Source organism: Mustela putorius, unplaced genomic scaffold (genome assembly GCF_011764305.1).
Source record: "Mustela putorius furo isolate JIRA1106 unplaced genomic scaffold, ASM1176430v1.1 tig00003845_pilon_pilon_pilon, whole genome shotgun sequence".
NCBI lineage: Eukaryota > Metazoa > Chordata > Mammalia > Carnivora > Mustelidae > Mustela > Mustela putorius.
Window position 1 is genome coordinate 62,376,509 of NW_025421998.1, and position 21,495 is coordinate 62,398,003.

Here is a 21,495-nt window from a genome sequence, read left to right on the forward strand (position 1 = left end):
GAGGAAGGCAGGCTGCCAAAAAAAAAAAAAATCAACCTTAATTTCTGATACCAGCCCTGCTGTGTATTGCAGGCTGCCAAAAAAAAAAAAAAAAAAAAAAAAAAAAAAAATCAACCTTAATTTCCGATACCAGCCCTGCTGTGTATTTCAAAAGTGGACTTCAAAGACCCATTCAGGGGAAGAAATTACTTTTATCCACCACATCCCAAACTCAGATTGATTTTTCTTTGACATGGTGGAAAGGTAAATGCCAGAGTCATGAGGAAGTAGAGTCCAGTATAGGAAGAAAATGTAAGAGGTCCCTACGTTAAAGATGAACAAGAACAGAGTCAGCAGCCTCTGCAGATCATTTCAGGAAGCAGCAGCTCTGACGTGTCTTACGACTAGAAACCCTCCCCCAGCCATAGAATGTAAACGCATGGCGCTGAATTCATTCCCACATATGCTTCTCTGTGCACTTATCTCCATCCATCATCCTCCTTTGAAGCAAAAGACTCATTAATCCAATTCAAATTGCCAACATCAGTAAATCCTTTGCCTCAGCATTTAAATGCCAATACCAATTAAATACCGACAGCAACTTAACTACTGATAGCATCTTCACTACATTCAGGAAATCCAGCCAGAAGTCCAGCTAGCATTAATTCCAACACTCCTTCATCAATTCTAATTTACTCAGTGCAGAGAAATGAGGTAATTTGCTGGCCACGCTAACGACGCACCCAACTGGATTGAAATAACTCTGCGGCAAATAAGAAGGAACAAATTGACTGCAAGCCACCAAACCTGAAGGATGTCTTCACCAAGGCTTCTGGGCTATCGAGCTGAGGCAATTCATCAGCTAGGATCTCTTCTGGTGGTCGGGGGTCATGGACAATCGTTGGCCGTGGCTTTTCCTTGGCATTCCCTGTGAGCCCATCGATGAGGGAGTTCCACAGACAGTTCTGCGACTTAGACCCTGAGTTATGAGGGGAGAAAAGTGTGCCGTCAATTACCAACCAACAACATGTCCTTTCTTGCTAAACTCGGGATTTTCAAAAGCAAAGCAGGGAAACATATTTCTCATGATCTCCACCATCATCTGAGGGCTCCAAAAGATACTGGTCAGGCAACCTATGGAGCTACTAGGAAGTTTTGAATTTAAATGCAGAAAATAAGCTAACATCCTGAATATTTTGACCCATAGCTAAGTATTAAGGATATCAATCTTGTCTCATTTCAGGAGCGATCAACTCCAACTCGTGGTAGAGCTGTAGACATTTACATATATATTTATTGAACAATTGGAAGTATACAAAGATTACCATTTTAGAGAAGAGTAAGGCTGTTCAGACACAAGTGTCCCTTACAAAATCAGCATGTGCAAGGACCAAGCTTCAAGACTCCATTCTGTAGAGACACCCACTTCAAACAGGGGCCCACGTCTAAAACCCAGAGCTCACTCTAGGCAGTTTAAGTCTTCTAGAAGATCAAGACCCAAGGAAATTACACTGCATGTTTACTGATGTTCTACCCAACAAACACTTCAAATATATGAGATGAACATTAAAGGCAAACATGAAGTGGTAATAGTGTCACAAAATAGGGCCTAATCAGCCAGGCAATCAAGGGCAACATTGACAGGGACAAGTTACACCGAAATCATATACCCTTGATAGGATGTGATGAGACTGGAACATCACCTCTATGGTCTTTCTTCCCAAAACATATAGGCCCAGTGTATTAAGCATATTCCTAGCTTCTGTCAACCTGATGTTTTAACATCAGTCCTATGTGCATATCCCAGACATGCCTTGCTCTGGACAACTCAATAATGCATCTGAGTCACCTTGCTTTTCACATACAAACCAACCAAACCAGAGTCTACCCCCACAATACTCCCTTACTCCCAAAAGCTCCCTTACTGAGCTTTTGCACATTGAGCCACCATTTACTTGCCCCACTCACCCCAGAGCAACTAGGGACAGCTCCTATGCTCTACAGCCCACTGAAATTATTCAAATTAGCCAGTCCTAAGCATGCTTACCCTGCCTTGCCCATTACTCCCTACAGAAGCCACAATAAAGTTACTTGCCCAGAGTTTCCTCCACCCCAGCTCTGCCTTATAACTTTTCTCAGGGCCCCTCTGCATGGCCTCCATGGTGAGACATGTACCCTCTCTTTGGGGATCTGCTAGTATCACAAAACTATCTTTTCAATGGCAGTCATCTCTGAATCTGTTGGCCCTACCATACCTAAATAATAAAAATCTATCCAAATACCCAGTCTACTCAAGGGGAAAACATCAGACAAACCCCAAATGAAGGACATTCTCTGTGAACACCTGACCAATACTCCTCAAAACTGTTGAGGTTATCAAAGAACAATGAAAGTTTGAGAAACTATCACAGTCCAGAGGAGTCCAAGAAGACATGATGACTAAATGAAATGTGGTGTCCTGATGGGATCGTGAAATGTAAAAGGACATTAGGTAAAAACTAAGGAAATCTGGGGTGCCTGGCTGGCTCAGCAGGTTAAGCCTCTGCCTTCAGCTCAGGTCATGATCTCAGGGTCCTGGGAGTAAGTCCCGCATCGGGCTCTCTGCTCAGCAGGGAGCCTGCTTCCTCCTCTCTCTGCCTGCCTCTCTGCCTACTTGTGATCTCTGTCAAATAAATAAATAAATAAAATCTTACAAAAAAAAAAACTAAGGAAATATGAATGAAGTAGATACTTTAGTTAATAATAATTCATCATTATTAGTTCATTAATTATGACAAATTACCTATTAATATGAGATAAGTAATAGGGGAAATGGGAATGAGGTATCTGGGAACTCTCAATCCTACCTTTGCAAATTTTCTGCAAACCTAAAGCTTTTCTAAAATAAAAAGTTATTTGGGGCGCCTGGGTGGTTCACTCAATGAGTCTGCTGTCAGTTCAGGTCATGATCCCAAGGGCGTGGGATTGAGCCCCACATTGGACTCCCTGCTCAGCGGAAAGTCTGCTTCTCCCTCTCCCTCTGCCTGTTGCTCTGCTTGTTTGTGCTCTCTCTCTCTCTCTCTCTCTCATAAATAAATAAAATCTATAAAAAATAAAAATAAATTTTATTTATTTAATATAAATTAAATATTTAAAATATATAAATATAAAAATAAATATAAAAATAAAGTTATTATAAAAATACAAATAAATACTATAAAAGTAGCTATTGTAAAGAAGTCTATAAGCAAAAAAAAAAAAAAAAATTTTAAGTGGAGCCTGAGAGTACGACTATTGCTATTATCCAATTACCATTGGCTCGTGCTTCTTATCCTCTTCCCAAAGGAAAGAAAGCTTTTATCCTTGCATAAAGATACCAATGGGTTGTCAAGACACGCACCCATGGAGTTGTGTCCATCCAGAAGGGGTTGGCTTTTTCTACCTCACTGGTGCAAAGGGAGAAGAACCTTTTTCTAACTCACATAAAGGCTCTTTATAGGGTTTGAGGGGGTGTGCACAGAGAGGTAACAACCACTCCCAGTTAATGCATATGTATGTAATATGTGGGCAGACAGGACCCTAACCAGCTACCAGCAGCCTACAACAAAAGAAATCACTTGAAAGACAGCTTTGTCACTAAGGTCAAAAGAACTTTATACCCAAAGGGGAGTATCTCACAAAGATCTCTGAACCTTCACTAAGGACACATATGGGTCAGCAAACAACTCTGTCAAGGACCATGGCTATGACTGCTCCCCTTGGGATATCCCACATCCAAACTGCCTTTGTATTAATCAAGAGAAAATTAAACCATACTAGTGCCAGGCAACAGATGCCTCCAAGTCCTGAAATGCAGTGCAGCATTTCTAAAGTCTTAAACAGATATCCTAATAAGATCTGGTCCTATTAATGAAGGTCTGGTTCTATGTCAATAAAGGTCTGTTCTATGTTAACTAAGGTCTGGTTCTAGTAGGAAGAACAACAGAGGCAGCCTGTTTTCTTAAATTTGATCTAAATGAAGACCTTACAATAAACTCCCTGCCCATTTCCCTTCATTCTTTTATTTATTCATTCAATATAGACATATTTAATTCCCTCAATATGCCAGGTCCCATTCCAGCCCACAGAAATAGAAAGATGAACCCATAAGCAATCACAATGCGCCATAACTAAGGGCAAATGAAGTGCTCTAGGAGACAGGGGAGGGCTCACCCACTCTGCTTCAGGGCTCAGGGGAAAGCTACACACAGAACGTCACATATGATATGAATCTAAAGCAGAAACAGATCTTCAGTAGGTGAAAAAACAGAGAACAGAACATTCCCAGTGCAAATAGTATGTGCAAAGGCTCAGAGGATAACAAAGTAGCTTGTAAAGGCTGGAGCAAAGTGAGAGAGGACAGTGAGGACAGTGGCCAGAGAAAAGGTCAAAGGCTGGTTGGACAAGTTGTAAAGTACCTTGAATAAAATGCTAGTCATTTATAAAGTCTTCTTTAGACAAAAAAGAACTAAGGCTCTATCTGTGTTTGAGAAAGGAGGCTGGCATGCTACAAAGCAGTGAATTTTTGAGGAATAGCATGGTAATATGAAAGGGCCCATGAATCCGTCTTATCTGTAGATGAAGTAAAGTCTTACACATATTTATGACTAATTTTTAAGTATATATAGATGTGATTAATAAATTACAAATTCACGTATAAGCACTAACAAATTCATAATAGCTTTTTCACCATTTTCTCAGTGAGTGAATCAGAAGGGTCATGGGACCTAAGCTCTTTCTCCATTAGGAGTCTCAAATGGAGACTGTTCTTGGTCTCTGGTTCAATTCCACTGTGGTCTAAGAGTAGACACTGCATGATTTCTATTCTTTTTAATTTTTGTTAAGATGTGTTTTATGACCCAGGATGTGGTGTATCCCACTGTTGTTGGAGGAAACAGACTACAGATATTGATTATATCCAGCTGATTGATGGTGCAGGCTTCTTTCTCTTTTTAAATAAATTTTATTTCATTCATTAAAACAGCATCTTTCTACATAAAGAGTGCTATATATATATACAAGAGTTAGTATATATTCAGTATACAGGTCACTCTTTGTGCACATAAGGAATCCCATACCCCTTGCTATATATAACTTTATGGTATATTCCCTCTCACTATTTAATCCCAGAGATAGGGAAGTTCTTCTAAAGATTTATGATGATAACGTCAGAAAAAATATTTCCACCTTTTTTTCCTAATTAGCATCTGAAGAACTATCCATTTATAACTATTCCTATTAAAATTGATCTGTGATGAAAACTTCAGAGTGTAAAAAGACCTGATTTGTATTTATAGCAACTTTTTGATAAATAAATCTTTGTGTTTGTTTGTGAAGGGAGGTTTCAGATTTGTTATTAGATTTTCAAAGGGATCCATAACTCAATACAAAAAGAAGATAAATGCCCCTGATTTAGAGACAGATTTTCAGTTCCACCAAATTGATGGTGTGGTGAGTCCAACTACATTCTTGGTGATTTTCTGTCTGTTGAATCTGTCCATTTCTGAGAGAAGGGTGTTGAAGTCTGCATCTATGATAGTGAATTCACCTCCTATTTCTTTATGCAATTCTATGAGTTTTTGCCTCACATAGTTTGACACTCTGTTGTTAGGCACATACACATTAAGGACTGTTAGGTCTTCTTGGAGAATTAACCCCTCTATCATTAGCAATTCCCTTTTATCCCTGATAGTTTTCCTTGTTTGAAGTCTGCTCTGTTTGAAATTAATATAGTTATTACTACTGCATATTCTTCTCCACCAATTTACTTTTAATCTATATGAGTTTTTATATTTTTAAATTTTATTTTATTTTTTCAGTGTTCCAAGATTGTTTAGGCACCACACTCAGTGCTCCATGCAATACATGCCCTCCTTAATACCAACTACCAGGCTCACCCTCCTACCCTTCAAAACCCTCAGTTTTTTCCTCAGAGTCCAGTCTTTCATGCTTCATCTCCCCCTCCAATTTACCCCAATTCATGTTCCCTTTCTTTCTCTTAATGTCCTCCATGTTATTCCTTATGCTCAACAAGCAAGTGAAACCATATGATAATTGACTTTCTTGCTTTACTTATTTCACTCAGCATAATCTCCTCCAGTCCCATCCATGCCGATGCAAAGTTGGGTATTCATCCTTTCTGATGGCTATGTAATATTCCACTGTATATACGAACCATAGCTTCTTTATCCATTCATCTGTTGAAGGGCATCTTGGCTCTTTCCACAGTTTGGTGATTGCGGCCATTGCTGCTATGAACATTAGGGTACATATGGCCCTTCTTTTCACTACATCTGCATCTTTGGGGTAAATACCCAGTCATGCAATTCCAGGATCATAGCGCAGCTCTATTTTTAATTTCTTAAGGATTTTCCACACTGTTTTCCAAAGTAGCTGTACCAACTTGCATTCCCACCAACACTGTAAGAGGGTTCCCCTTTCTCTACATCCTTGCCAACACTTATTGTTTCCTGTTCTGTTCATTTTGGCCATTCTAACTGGTATAAGGTGGTATCTCAATCTGGTTTCGATTTGAATTTCCCTGATGGCTAATGATGATGAACATTTTTTCATGTGTCTGTTAGCCATTTGTATGTCTTCTTTGGAGTAGTGTCTGTTCGTGTCTTCTGGCCATTTTTTGACATGATTCTCTGTTTTTTGGGTGTTGAGTTTGAGGACTTCTTTATAGATCTTGGATATCAGCGCTTTGTTTGTAGTGTCATTTGCGAATATCTTCTACCATTCTGTGGGCTGCCTCATTTTCGCTTTTCTCTCCTTTGACTTTGGAGATATTTTTATATTTAAAGTGGGTTTTTTATAGGCAATTATAGTTGGTTCTTATTTTCTGATCTACTCTGACAATCTCTGTCTTTTAACTCATGCATTCAGACCCTTGACATTCAAATGAGTATTGACATAATTGGATTAATATCTGCCATCTTCATTACTGCTTTTTATCTGTTGCTTTTTTGTTGTTGTTCCTATTTTTTTACTTTCATGGTTTTTCTGCCTTGTGTCATTTTAATTGAGCATCTTACATGATTCCATTTTCTCCTTAGCATAATGGTTATAGTTCTTTTCTTATTTTTATTTTTATTTTTTGGTGGTCTCCCTAGATTCACAACATACATTTACAGTTAATCCAAGTCCACTTCCAAATACCACCATACCACTTCATGTATAGTGTTAGTACCTTTAATAATAAAATAATACTAACTCCTCCCTCCTACCCCTTGTACCCTAGCTGTCAAATCTTCAGAAGACCTGTGAGTGATGCTCAGAATTACCCTCCTGAGGAAAGGAAGAAGGAACATTTATATGCAAGCTCTATTCCCAGGGACAAGCAAAACACCACAGGATATTAATTCCCTAGGCTTTCTGGGTCGACTATGCATGACTGTGGGACAATTCCCACATCATCAGAGAATCCCCAGGACATAAATAAAGAGAAAACAGTACAGCTAGAGCTTAAAAAGTGGGCCAAGAGGATGTGAAGCTGGGTTCAAGAGGTACACAAAGCATAGAGTTCCCACACAGTTTTTGTATCCTAGAAAATACAATCAGAATCCCAGCTGCTACTTTTTCCTGCCTTAGAAGGATCACAACAGACCCTTGCCATGGTTCTTCCCAAGGCAATATGATGTGGGCCTTTTGGAGTTGAACTCTGAGAGCAGGAAAGAACTCTTCCTCTGAGTCTCCACAAATATGGGCAGAGCACCCTCGAGGGGCACTGGAATGGTCTGCTCTGACAAGATGAAAAATAAAAATTCCCCTGCTCTGATTTATTTTAAGCTGATTTTGAAGGCATGAAATGTTCCTGACTAAATAGAAGCAAAAATATGGAAACAGATAAGAGTCACACAGGTCTCTCTCAATAATATCAAAAACCCCATGAGGGAAATCATAGATACACTAAGCCTTCGGGGTACCAAAAATAATGTGGCTCAGGTGCAGGAGATGAGCAACTCCATTCAGCCCGCTCCACGTCACCTGCTCCTGCCTGCTCCCCTCCCCTCCCCATCCCAGCTTTCCTGTCTCCCTTGACTTGTTCCTGACTCTCATTTGAAGCTTATTACATTCTCCTTTTCTGTTATTTCCCCTCTGTCTCTGCGATAAATCCTCTCCCTTCTCCTTACAGAGACAACTTTTTGTGTACCCCAGGAAACCTATAGATTGATTATAAATCTTCCAGACTCATAAACTCTGGTGGCAGCATCTGTACCATGGAGATTATCAAGAGAACAAGATGTAACAAACACTGTTCAGCAGTTGCTATGTGCTAGACATTGTAAAGAGGGCTTCACCTGTGTTACCTTATTCAGTCATCAAATCAACCCTTGGAAGTAAATATTACTGAAATATTATTGAACACTAGGACATTAAGACTCCAAGAGACCATATAACCTAGACCACGGAGTTAGAAAACAGCAGATTGCTCCTTTGACCCAAAATTCTCCTTCTCCTAATCCAGGGCTCCAGGTGATCTACCACACTGTTTTTACTTTATTTATGAGCAAATAAACAGATGCATAATGTAGATCAAGCAGAAGAATCCAGTTTTGCTATTATGAAACAAACATTCTTTTAGGAAAGAAATAAGATACACTCTATCTGCAGCTGGGGAGAGCCTTGAGGTTGCTTAGTCTCTTCCATGAAGCCATGTGCAGCTTCCTTTAAAGAAGGAAGTTTGGGCTGCAGGGGGAGATGAATAATGCAAGGTGAGTTTAATTGGGTTGAGAAGAGACTTCTTAAGAAAGCAAGAAAATGAGATGAGAAGGATCTAAATCAGAAATAGCTACAGATTCATTCTGAAGTGTGTCTAATGGTGGCAGTCTGATGAAGTGCTTGCTGGAGGAGCCCAAGGTGATGTGGTCGGTAATCCTATTTAAATCTGACAAGTGACTTATCAACTCCGTTCCTGATTAAAAAAAAAAAAAAATACACAAAGATTATGCTGGCAAAAGGCTGAGAAATTAGAGTCCTGCAAAAGCACAGAGGAAAGAGAGCTAAATCTCCAAAAAGGTGAAAAAAATTTCTTAGAAACCATCAATGATTCTCAAAATATCTGTGACACGGTTTCATAGGTATCCTTTCCCTCTGAGAGGATACGGGTCCTGAAATTCCCACTGGGTAGGAAAACTGGGGCTGGAGCACAAAGGTCAGGAATGAACTTAATGAAACCCAGATGAGAAGTTTTATGCTCACTAAAAACAATGACAGTGCAAAAAATAAGGTATCGATGGACTTGAATATCTTTAAATCAGTCACATAGGCACTGTTCTGTTACTTTTAACATACTAACTCTTGATTTTGAAAACATTTCAGAGATTTTTTTTCTCCTACAATTTTAAAGGTTTTTAAATTTAACTCTATTTCTAATATCATACACACCAGGGTGAGAAATTCTCTTCTAGCAAAATGTAAGAATACAACTTCACTTGTAATGACATATTCTAAATTCTCAAATATGTTAGGGTTTATTTCTGAGTTATACCATTAGATTAACCTGTTTTTTTAATGAGTGGATCACATTACTTTACTTGGTATAACTTCACAGTATCTATTAATATCTAATAGTGCAAGACCGCCTCCTTTCTCTTTTTTGGCTATTCTTAATTGCTTATGTCTCTAAGAAAACTTCAGTTAAAATCACATTGTCAATTTCTAAAGAGAACTCTCCCTTCTGAGTGTATACTGAGGCAGTACTTAAGAATAGTATAATTAATTACTCAAGGAAAAGAATAATCATCTTAAAAATATAGCGTGCTCTCATCCAGGTAGATGAGTAGTCCTTTCTGTATGGAATACCTGTTGTATTTATTTACCCAAGTACATTTTCCTCCCTTACTGTAACAGCCCCTCTCATTTTATTTTGAGACTATTCCCTCCCACATTACTCATTCCATATGACTCTTACGGGCTTTTGCCTATGTTACTCTACTGGCTTCAGTGATTAGTCAGGGAGTGGGTATACGACCCAAGCCTGGATAATCACAGCTCTTCCCTGGTATTTTCCACCCTGAAACTAAAAGGAAGTACCTTTTCTTTCTTAGTAGGTTGCTAGTGCAAGCCACCACATCCCAATAACTAAATAAGCCTAAGAAAATGAAGCTACTACACTAAGGAAATCCGGAAAAAAGAATCCAGAGAGGGGCACGTCCCTGGTTGTAATCCCTCCTATCAGCAGCCTTCACAGCTCCTCATAGGTTTGTGAACTACTACAGTATCCTTCCAACACACCCTACCTGAGCTTAAGAGAGCTTGTATCAGGTTCCAGTCAACTGCCAACAAGGTTGGCATGTACTCAAGGTTTTTATTTCCGTTTTATTTCCAACTAAACTAAAAAGTTTAGTTTTCCTTGATTCTGGAAATTCATAGTAGTTGTTTTGTTTTGGTTTGGTTTTCTTTGTTTTTGTGGACAGTGTATATGGTTGCCCACTCCTGTCCAGAGAGTACATTTTTAGATTACACTTTCTGAATTGTTTTTGCTGGGATATAAGACAGCTATTTATTTATTGGATTTACTTAACAATGTCTCTCCTTACTAAACTCTCACTCTTTCTAAGGATTTCTTGGCTTCATTGCTTTTGTTTTCCTAAGCACATATACCATCTACAATCGTGTTCCCTTCTTTTTCATCGTTATGCCTCTTATTTCCGTTTTGTGTCTTACTGCATCAGCTAAAACTTTCAGAAGAATTTTGAACCATCCTGGCAATAGCAAGCAATCTTATGATTCTGCTAGCTTCACTTAATTTTCCATTTATGAAATGTCTATAAAATTTTCTGTTGCAGTCTTATTATAAATTTCCCTTTTATAATTGAGTTTTGAATGTCTATGCCAAAAAATAAAATAAAATAAATCAGTGATAATGGCTTTCTCATCTATTGAGGTGATCATATATTATTTCCCCTCCCTTCCTTCCTCTTTCTCTCTCTCTCTCTCTCTCCCTTTCTGTTTGACCTACTGATGTGTTGTATTGATAGCAAAATACAAAAACAAACAAACTTATTTTCCAGATGGAATCAAATTTCCTCTGAGGAACTTTGTTGGAAAAATAATTTCATAAAACAAGGGGTTGGGGGCAGAGTAGGTGAAAAGCCCTAAAGGTATGAATTGAAAAGAGATAACAAAGAAAGAGTTACCCTATTTTGCCTATAAAACAAAGAGAATTTAGAGGTGAGTAGAAGAGAACAGATAAGAAGGAAAGAGAAGAAGAAAAAAGAACAGAAAAGAAGGAAAAGAAGGGGGGAGGGCGGGGAACAGTACACAATCATCTCAATGGATGATAAAGCCATCATCACTGATTTATTTTTATTTTGGGGGGATGGATGTTCACAAAGTCAATTACTGAAGGGAAATTTATAATAAGGCTACAACAGAAACTTTCCAGCAGGACAGCTCCAAGCTGGAACCATAGCTGACGCATTAACGGCAGAACCCCCCAAAAAACATCTAAATCTGATATCCACATTTAAGTTTAATGCTGGGTGGAAGTGCAACATAACCATCTCTCCAAAACAGTAAAACAGTTTTACCCACTTGTTGCTGTATGAAAGTGATATTGGGGAGACGATTTGAAAATCATGAAGACTAGGCTGTGTCTCACCTTTAGTTTATTGTCCCGGGGAAAAAAAAAAAAGTAAATCAACATCTACAAAACACAAAGTGTACCAAAAAATTCAACAGACCCAGAAAATGATGCTGACAAGTAAGGAGAAGAAACCTGGAGAACCCCTGAAAAATTCATTGACTGAATTTTAGTAATTAAAACTGTTGTGGGAAGGAGCTTAAATGTCTGAAAGACCATGTCTGTACGACATCTAGATTATACATTAAAACACTTGATAATTGTAAAGTCACCTTGCAGTACTCAAATAAATTCTATTTGGTCATGTTGTATATTTATATGTTTGCATTGCTAGAATTCTATTTTAAGCTTTTTGCAATTATCTTCATAAAGATTAGCCTTTACTTTCTTCTTCTGTGTAGCTGTCATCACAGGAATAACCTATTCCCTGATATTTGAATATAATTGCCTATAAAACTCTTGAGATCCAAAGTATTTTTAGCAAAGTAATTATTTCACAATTTTTTCAGTGTCATCACATGCTATTGCTGAATTCCATATATCTATTTCTTTTGGAGTATTTTCCTTTAAAAACTGCCATTCTTTAGAGATATTCAAATTCCTTAGCATTGATTTCTATGCATTTTCTATTTTACTCTTCATCTATACAGTTAAGAGTTTGAGTATTTATTTGTTTTATTCTCTGATTACTTCCAAGGGCTGTGCTATCCAATAAGGTAGTCATTAGTCTATGTAGCAATTTAAATTTAAATTAGTTAAAAAGAAGACTTGCAAATGGTCTACAGCTACATGCAAAGATGCTCAACATCACTAATTATCAATGAAATGGAAATGAAAACCGCAATGAGATATCACTTCCCACATGTCACTGTCAAAAAGGTAAGAGATAACAAGTGTTGGCAAGGATGTGGAGAAAAGAGAACCCTTTGCACTGTTGGTGGGAATATACATTGGTGCATTCCCAATGCACAGTTTGCACAGTATGGAGGTTCCTCAAAATATAAAAAAATACAACTATCATATAATCCAGCAATTTCACTTCTAGGCATTTGTCTGAAGAAAATGATGACAATAATTTGAAAAGATATACACACCCCACATTTTCTTTAAGTCAATAAATCCAAAATATTTTCATTTTAACATGTAATCAACATAAAAATATTAATGAAGTTTTGTATTATTCTTTTTTTTTCCCCCAAAGTCCAGTGGATATTTTACACTTACATCCTATCTCAGTTAACACTAGCCACATTTCAGGGTGCCTGGGTGGCTCAGTGGGTTGAGGCCTCTGCCTTCAGCTCGGGTCATGTTCCCAGGGTCCTGGGATAGAACCCCACATCGGGCTCTCTGCTCAGCGGGGAGCCTGCTTCCTTTTCTCTCTGCCTGCCTCTCTGCTTACTTGTGACCTCTCTCTCTGTCAAATAAATAAATAAAATCCTAGGAAAAAAACAACAACAACAACAATAACACTAGCCACATTTCAAGTGCTCCAGAATTACGTTGCATGGGACAGTCAGTCCTATTTTGTTCATGTTTCAATTGCTTGAAGTATACCCTCAAATAATTCTTTCCCAGAATGAATGGTTAATGATGTAGATACACATGAGCAACAACTTAAGTACAGATTCACTGAATTTAGATTAAACTCAACATATTTCTTAATTATCTTCTGCTGTTTATGCACTATAGAAGAGAATTAGGAGCCAAGTCTGATAGTTTTTCTTTCTTGCAAACATTTTTTTTTTTCACCTTCGTATTCCAAATATTTTGCTAGCATATCTAGAATTGTGAGTTGTTTTTACTGATTTTTAAATTTATTTTTCTGGCTGGGCGCCTGGGTGGCTCAGTGGGTTAAGCCGCTGCTTTCGGCTCAGGTCATGATCTCAGGGTTCTGGGATCAAGTCCCGCATCGGGCTCTCTGCTCTGCAAGGAGTGTGCTTCCTCCTCTCTCTCTCTCTTCCTGCTTCTCTTTCTCTGCCTACTTGTGATCTCTCTCTGTCAAATAAATAAATAAAATCTTTTAAAAAAAATTTATTTTTCTGGAATACAATGAGCCTTTTCAACATGGAAACTTGAGCCCTTTCTTCCACTCAGGGAAGTTGCCTTCAACTTTATCTTTGATTACTACTTCTGTTCCAATTATTTTGTTTAGCTTTAGTCTCAGAACATCGATGATTCATTTACATGTGTTGGTTCTTCTCTGACCTCCTATTATCTTGTCTCATTTTCAATTGCTCATCATTTTCATCTATAGTGTAAACACTGTTTCTCAAGTTTGTCTTCCAATCCTTAATTAAATTTTTTCAGTGTCATTTCTATATTTCAATGTGAATTTTAGTTCCTAGCTTGCATATTTACTTTCTTTTCATCTTTACTCAAAATCAACCTGCTTCTTTTCTTATGGCTTTCTGCTCCTATCTTTGAAGGGCTATGTCTTCCTACTTCTTATGGAGAATGCGAAGTAGCATTTACATGTTTCCTTTTGGCTTCTACATTAAATCATTTTTCAGAAGGTTACTTCTTCCCAACGTCTTTATGACGGTGTTTCACTTCCCTAGTTCTTCATATTTGGCTAGACTTTTATTTTGGACTTAACCCTACTTTGGTCAATCAGGAATACAAAAAGGCTCATACAGAGATTATTGTTTTCCAAAAGGCAACGAATGTAGGTCACTCTGGGTTTTAGTCACTGTCTCCTTGGGTTTCCAAATAAATTCAGCAGAAAGAACTGAGAGTAAGACTGACATTTCTATCCAAACAGTATCATAATAAGCAATGCATAACCCAAGCCAAAAGAGTGAGCACAAAAAATTGTGCCCAACTTGCTTCAGAGTAAAGCCTTGCATCTGTCTTTACCCAATTGATGGGCAAAGCTCCCACATAATTTTCAAAGTCTACTTAGAAATTCATATGGTGAAGTAGATCACTATATAGTGAGACCATCAATTCCAAGAGGAAGAGTCTCAATTACTCTTTGTCATACGTCAGAAGAATGAGTCTGTTCCGCAGAGTAATGATGTAGACAAGATTAACGGGAGGCTGTTTTCAAGAACCCTGACAGCATTCATTTAGTACACTAATTAAAAGAGAAGTTTATCTATTGAGAGTGAAATCTACTTGACAAAGACTTTGTTAATGGTCAGTGTAAGTTAGGTACTTGAGAGTTAAAAGACCGCACTTTTTTAAGTTTGCCATAATTTAGACGTTCACTAATTCAGACACCACCACCCCCATAATTAAGTGAAAATTTTTCAATGCATAACTACCTTGAAATATGCTAATGTCTGCAAAGCATGCAAAAATCCAAGTTTTACCATCTGCTGGATGATTCATTTGTAAATCTGCCTAGTATTCCTCTGGGAGGTTCCAGCACGGATTTTTAACCTCATTATAAAAACTTGGTAGGAATGAATTCAGTGATATAGTATGTATGAAAGTGCTCTGAGCACTTGGAAGAATGTGCCACATTCATCCTAGACATGTTGAAATGGTATGTGTACTGTGATCAAAAATAAAGTGTTTGAAAGTAATTGCTTGGAGATTTGGTGTTTTAATCAAGAGTTCCAGAAAAACAGAGACTTTGGGGTAATGTATTAGTCACAGAGAAGAGTTCTTTCACATTCTGGCCCAAACTAGCCATTCCTGGTAACAAAATAAAGACAATAGATCATTTGTTGGTGATAAGCTCCTTTAGGGAAAGAACTGTGACTTACTCATTTTTATACTCGTGTACCCAAAATGTTCATTCAAAATTAATTTTTTCATATGCTTCTAAGATAACTGCTTCTGAGGCTGTAGAAACCACATTAAGAAACTTCAGTAAACTTCTCAGTGTTTTCTTCCTTCCTTGAGCATCAATTGTATCATGCATGGGTTTTCTTCAGTTTCTCACACAAGTGGATTCACACCTTGACCTCTCTTCCAATGTTGCCCAATGGGACTGGGAACCTGGCTTCACAAAATTTACTGGCCTGGAAACTAGGCAATTCTTTCATAAGTTCCAAGAACTGCAGCTCTAAACAGGAGAATTTCCCCAGGACTTCATAACGGCAGGATGATGACCTCTATAGTCGCACATTTTACAGCCTACAAAACGAAATGTGTCCACCCTGGGCTTCAATCCAAGGCTTAGCCAAGGCCAGGAACCACTCATATCCTTAGTCTACCTGCCTATGGGGAGCTGGGGGAGAGGGACAGGACATAGTGGTTGGCCACAGTAGGCCTCCTTAGTTGTTGAAAAGAGCGCATCACGGGAAGTTGAGACTGGAAGATCATGGAAGTCCCATAAGTTAAAATGCATCTGACTTTTCTTCTAGTCAGGTAATTGAGTATGAATCTCTAAGAACTGTCCCAGTGATAAGTGGTTTTATCCCCTTGTTTGAAATTGCTACAGATCTGGAACAGTTCTAGTCACTCTGCTTTCAACCCAATTGAACAAACATTTATTGAACACTTACTGTGTACTAACTGGCAAGACACAGTTTCTGTTTTCAAGGTACTCAAAAATCTAGTGGGGAGACAGTCATTAAAGAGCTTATTTATGGGGCACCAGGGTGGCTCAGTGGGTTAAGCCTCTGCCTTCGGCTCAGGTCATAATCTCAGGATCCTGGGATCGAGCCCCGCATCGGGCTCTCTGCTCAGCGGGGAGCCTGCTTCCCCCTCTCTCTCTGCCTGCCTCTCTGCTTACTTGTGATCTCTATCTGTCAAATAAATAAAGAAAATCTTTAAAAAATTGTTTTTTTAAAGAGCTTATTTATAATACAGCTAAACAAAGCAGGGAATGGTAATTTTGTTCCAGGGGTCAGGCTAGGCTTTACAGAAAAGGTGGTCTATTACAGAGTTTTAAGAGATGAATGGGTTGGCTTGGATATCAACAGAGAGAGAGAACATTTCAGGCAGAGGGAACCACATGTACAAAGGCATGGAGGAGTGAAATTGCATGAGAGGACAACTAATTTCATTTTTCTGAAGCTGAACTGATGAGTTAGGGCTTAGCAGGAGAAGTCATCTCGGGTCATCTCTCGAAGGGCCTGATGTGACATGTCAAAGATTTTGATTGAATTCTATAGGCTATGAAAAGTCATCTTAGAAGTGCTTTTTTATTTTAATTAAACTTTTGACTCTCAGAAATTATAAATTCAAATGCACTTATAAGAGATAATACAAAAATCCCATGTACCCTTTACCCAGTTCCCCCCAGTGGTGACATTTTGTAATATTATAGTACAGTATCACAGCAAGGGTGGTGAAGATGAGTCAGAACACAGCCCAGGAGAGCCTTCCTGTTATCTGCCTATAGCCACGCCCACTTTCCTCTCAGCCCCCTTCTTCCTTAACTCCTCACAACCGCGAGCCTGCTCTCCATTTCTGTAATTCTGTCATCTCAATAACAGTGTACGTGGAATCACACAGTATACGTATGACCTTTTGGGATTGGCTTTTCCACTCAGCATAATTCTCTGGAGATTCATCCAGGCTGTTGCATGTACTGGTAGCTTGTTCTCTTCATTGCTGAGCAGCATACCATGGTATGAATAGAACCATACACTGGATAAATAAATCTGGGTTGTTTCCAGTATGTGGCTATTATGAATAAAACTTCTCTAATGATTCACGTGTGGGGCTTTCTAAACTGTAGTAAAAGATACATGAGGGGGCGGCTGGGTGGTTCAGTGGGTTAAAGCCTCTGCCTTTAGCTCAGGTCATGATCCCAGGGTTCCGGAATCAAGCCTCACATTGGGCTCTCTGGTCAGCAGGGAGCTTGCTTCCTCCTCGCTCTCTGCCTGCTTCTCTGCCTACTTGTGATCTCTGTCTGTCATATAAATAAATAAATAATCTTTAAAAAAAAAAAAAAAAAGAAAGAAAAAAAGAAATTTACCATCTTCACCATTTTTCTGTGTAACCAAGTTCCGTGGCATTAAATACATTCACGTTGTATCCACTTCCAGAACTCTTTCCATCTTGCCAAACTGAACTATGTACCCATGAAAGTTATGGCCTCCTCCTCTCAGTGCCTGCCATGGTTGTGATTCTACTTTCCGTCTCCATGAATCTCGCTACTCTAAGTACCTCATTAAAGTAGAATCATACAGTATCCTGTGGCTGGCGTATTTCACTTAGCACAATGTCCTCAAGACGCACCCACGTTGTAGCTTGCGTCAGAATTTCCTTCCTTTTTAAGGCGGAATAACATTCTATTGTACTGACACTTTAGTCTGGAGGCATTTTGTTTATCCGTTCATCTACTGATGGACACTTGGATCGCTTCCACCTACACTGTGAATAATGCTGCTAGGAGCAGGACTGTACAAATATCTGTCCAAACTCCTATTTTCAACTCTTTGGGGTATATACCCAGAAGCAGAATTGTTGGATCATATGGTAATTCTATTTTTAATTTTTTGAGGAACCGCTATACTGTTTTCCATAGCGGCTGCACCACTTTGTGATCCTCACAGTAGAGCACAAGGGTTCCAATTTCTCCACATTCTTGCCAACACTTTTGGGTTTCTTTCCTAATAGGTGTGAGATCACATGTGCAGGTTTTTGTGTGAATGTAAGTCTTCATTTCTCTGGAATAAATGCCCAGAAGTGCTGTTCCAGGACCATATGGTACTTGGGTGTTTACTTATTTTTAAAAAACGGCCAAACTTTTTTAAAGTGGCCTAGGCAGCAATGCATAAATAATGCAGTTCGCAAGATTTGGTGTTGTCACTATTTTTTAATTTTAGCCATTTTAATTTTAGCCATTTTAGATGGGTAGTGTATCTCATTGTGGTTTTAATTTGCATTTCCCTATTGACCAATAAAGTTGAACAACTTTTCAAGTACTTGTCATCTGTTGCACCTTCCTTGGTAAAATGTCTCTTCCTGCCTTTTGGCATACTCTGAATGGGTTGTCTTCTTTTTTACTTTTGAGTTTTGAGAATTCTTTATATATTATAATGCTAGGGCACCTGGGTGGCTCAGTCAGTTAAGTGTCTGCCTTAGCTCAGGTCATGATCCCAGAGTCATGGGATTGAGTCCTGCATCAGGCTCCCTGCTCAGGGAGGAGTCTGCATCTCCCTCAGCTCCAACCCCCCCCCCCGGCCCCCTGCCCCACCATTTGTGCTCCCTCCCTCTCTCTCTCCAAATACTAAATGAATGTATATATATATATATATATATAATAGAACTTTGTTGGATAGCAACATTGTTTGCAAGTAATTTTCCAATGATTTTTTTTCTGTTTCTTTTTCTAAATGTTTCATAGCATTATGTTTTATGTTTAAGCCCATAATCTATTTCAAGTGAATTTTTATATATAGTTTGAGACTTAGGTTAAGGTTTGTATTTTTGCCTGTGGATGTCCAAATACATAAGCGCCATTTGTTGAAAAGGCTATATTAGCTCTATTAAACTGCTTTTGTGCCTTTGTCAAAAATCAGTTGGGCATATTTGTATGAATCTATTTCTGACTTCTCTACTGTGTCGCATTGACCTATGAATCTATCTTTTGACCAGTACTACCTAGTCTTTATTTCTGTAGTTGTACATTAAGCTCTGAAATCAAATAGATTGATCCTTGTACCTCATTCTTCTTATCTAAAATTGTTTTAGCTATTCTAGTTCCTTTGAATTTCCATATAAATTTTAAAATAATCTCGTCTATGTCTATGGAACCCTCACTGGGATTTTCATAAGAATTTGTTAAATCTGTTTATCCATTTAGGGGTAATTGACATCTTCACTACATTGAGTTTTCCAACCCATGAACGTATTTCTTTCCATTTATTTAGATTTTCTTTGACTTCCTTCATTACCATTGTGTAGTTTTCCTCATGTAAGTTTTTTTTTCTTTAAGATTTTATTTATTTATCAGAGAGAGAGAGAGAGAGTGAGCACAGGCAGACAGAATGGCAGGCAGAGGGAGAAGCAGGCTCCCTGCAGAGCAAGGAGCCCGATGTGGGACTCGATCCCAGGACGCTGGGATCATGACCTGAGCCGAAGGCAGCTGCTTAACCAACTGAGCCACCCAGGCATTCCATTCCTCATGTAAGTCTTACACATGTTTTGTTAGATTTACATCTACACATTTCACATTTTTTTTTTCCATTTTAGAGAGAGAGATAGAGAGAAGGGGAAGAAGCAAAGCCAGAGGGAGAGAATCTTAAGCAAGCTCTGTGCCCAGTGTGACGCCTGAGGAGGGGCTCAATCTCATAACCCTGAGAGCATGACCTGACCTGACATCAAGAGTCAGATGCTTAACCAACTGAGCCACCCAGGCACCCCTACACATTTCACTTTTTTTGAGCAATTGAAAACACTACTGTATTTTTAATTTTGATTTTCTTTATGTTTATCTTATATCCTATAACCTTGCTGAACTCACTTATTAGTTCTAGATTTTGGTTTGGTTTGGGTATTTTTTAAGATTTTTTCTATTTATTTGACAGAGAGAGAGTGAGAGCACAAGCAGGGGGAGCAGCAGAGGGAGAAGCAGGATCCTCGCTGAGCAGGGCTCGATCTCAGGATCCTGGGATCATGACCTCAGCTGAAGGCAGATACTTAATTGACTGAGCCACCCAGGCACCCCAGTTCTAGAAGGTTTTTTATAAATTCCTGACAGTTTTTTTTTAAAGATTTTATTTATTTATTTGACAGACAGAAATCACAAGTAGGCAGAGAAGCAGGCAGAGAGAGAGGAGGAAGCAGGCTCTCTGCTGAGCAGAGAGCCCGATTCGGGGCTCAATCCCAGGACCCTGAGATCATGACCTGAGCTGAAGGCAGAGGCTTTAACCCAATGAGCCACCCAGGTGCCCCTCCTGACAGTTTTCTACATAGATAATCATGTCTTCTGCAACAGAGACAATTTGATTTCTTCGTTTCTGATCTGTATGCATTTTATTTCATTCTCTTCCCTTATTGCACTGGCTAGAACTTTCAACACAATGTTAAATAAAAGAATGTTAGCCGATATCCTCATCTTGTTCCCAATTGTAGGGGGAAAGCATCAGTCTACCATTAGCTGTGGGTTTCTTATAGATGCTCTTTAAAAAATTGAGGACATTCCCCTGTATTCCTATTTCCCTGAGAGATTTTATCATGAATGCCAAATGTTGTCAAATGTTTTTTCTGCATCAACTGATATGATCATATTATTTTTCTTCTTTAGCTCGCTATGGTGAATTATATTAATTTTCAATACAGAAATTTTCATACCCACTTGGTATGGTATATAATTCTTTTTGCATATTGTGGAATTGTTTTGCTAATATTATGTTAAAAACTTTACATCTACATTCATGAGAATATTGGTCTGCCATCTTTCTCTGGTTTTGCTATGCGGGTACTACTAACTTCATAAGATGAATTGGGAAATGTTTCCTCTTCCTTGTTTTCTGGAAGAGATTATATAAAATTGGTGTTAACTTCTCTAAAAATTTGGTAGAACTTTCTAGCTAAACTTACTGGGTCTGGGATTTCTATTGGGGCATTTTTAATTATTAAGTCAATTTTCTTAATAGTTATAAAGCTATTAGCTACTTCATAATTGATGAGTTATAGTAATTTGTTTTTCAAGAAAGTAGTCCATCCCATCTAAGTTTTAAGAGTCCAAGTTCAAGCAGAAGTCTCAGATCCACCTCCTCACCCTGCACAGCCCAAGGCCTGAAATCCTTACCCCATGTTCCAGATCCCGTGGCTTTGGTAGCAACACTCCCACACCCAATACCTACAGAATCAACAGGCATGTTTATAGCTTGTTGTACTAATATTAAGTTCCTCATTCATTTCCACCTGCAGAGTTCCCTTTATTTGTTGTAAGTTTAACTATGCATTTAAAAACATTTTTTAAAATATTTTACTCAGCGTTTCTACATGCTCATGAAAAATAGAGGATTTCAGGCTATCCTAGTCTACCTTTCGCT

The 21,495-nt window shown here is 38.5% G+C and overlaps 1 protein-coding gene across 1 annotated transcript in view; it reads right to left on the reverse strand.

Moving 5' to 3' along the window:
• Positions 1-710: 710 nt before the first annotated feature.
• Positions 711-21,495, reverse strand: part of LOC123386945 (calcium/calmodulin-dependent 3',5'-cyclic nucleotide phosphodiesterase 1C-like) — a 117,948-nt gene continuing 97,163 nt past the window's right edge. The window contains exon 3 of the mRNA XM_045089740.1: positions 711-958. Within this exon, the coding sequence (XP_044945675.1) occupies positions 711-958 (248 nt within the window). The remainder of the gene's footprint in view (positions 959-21,495) is intronic.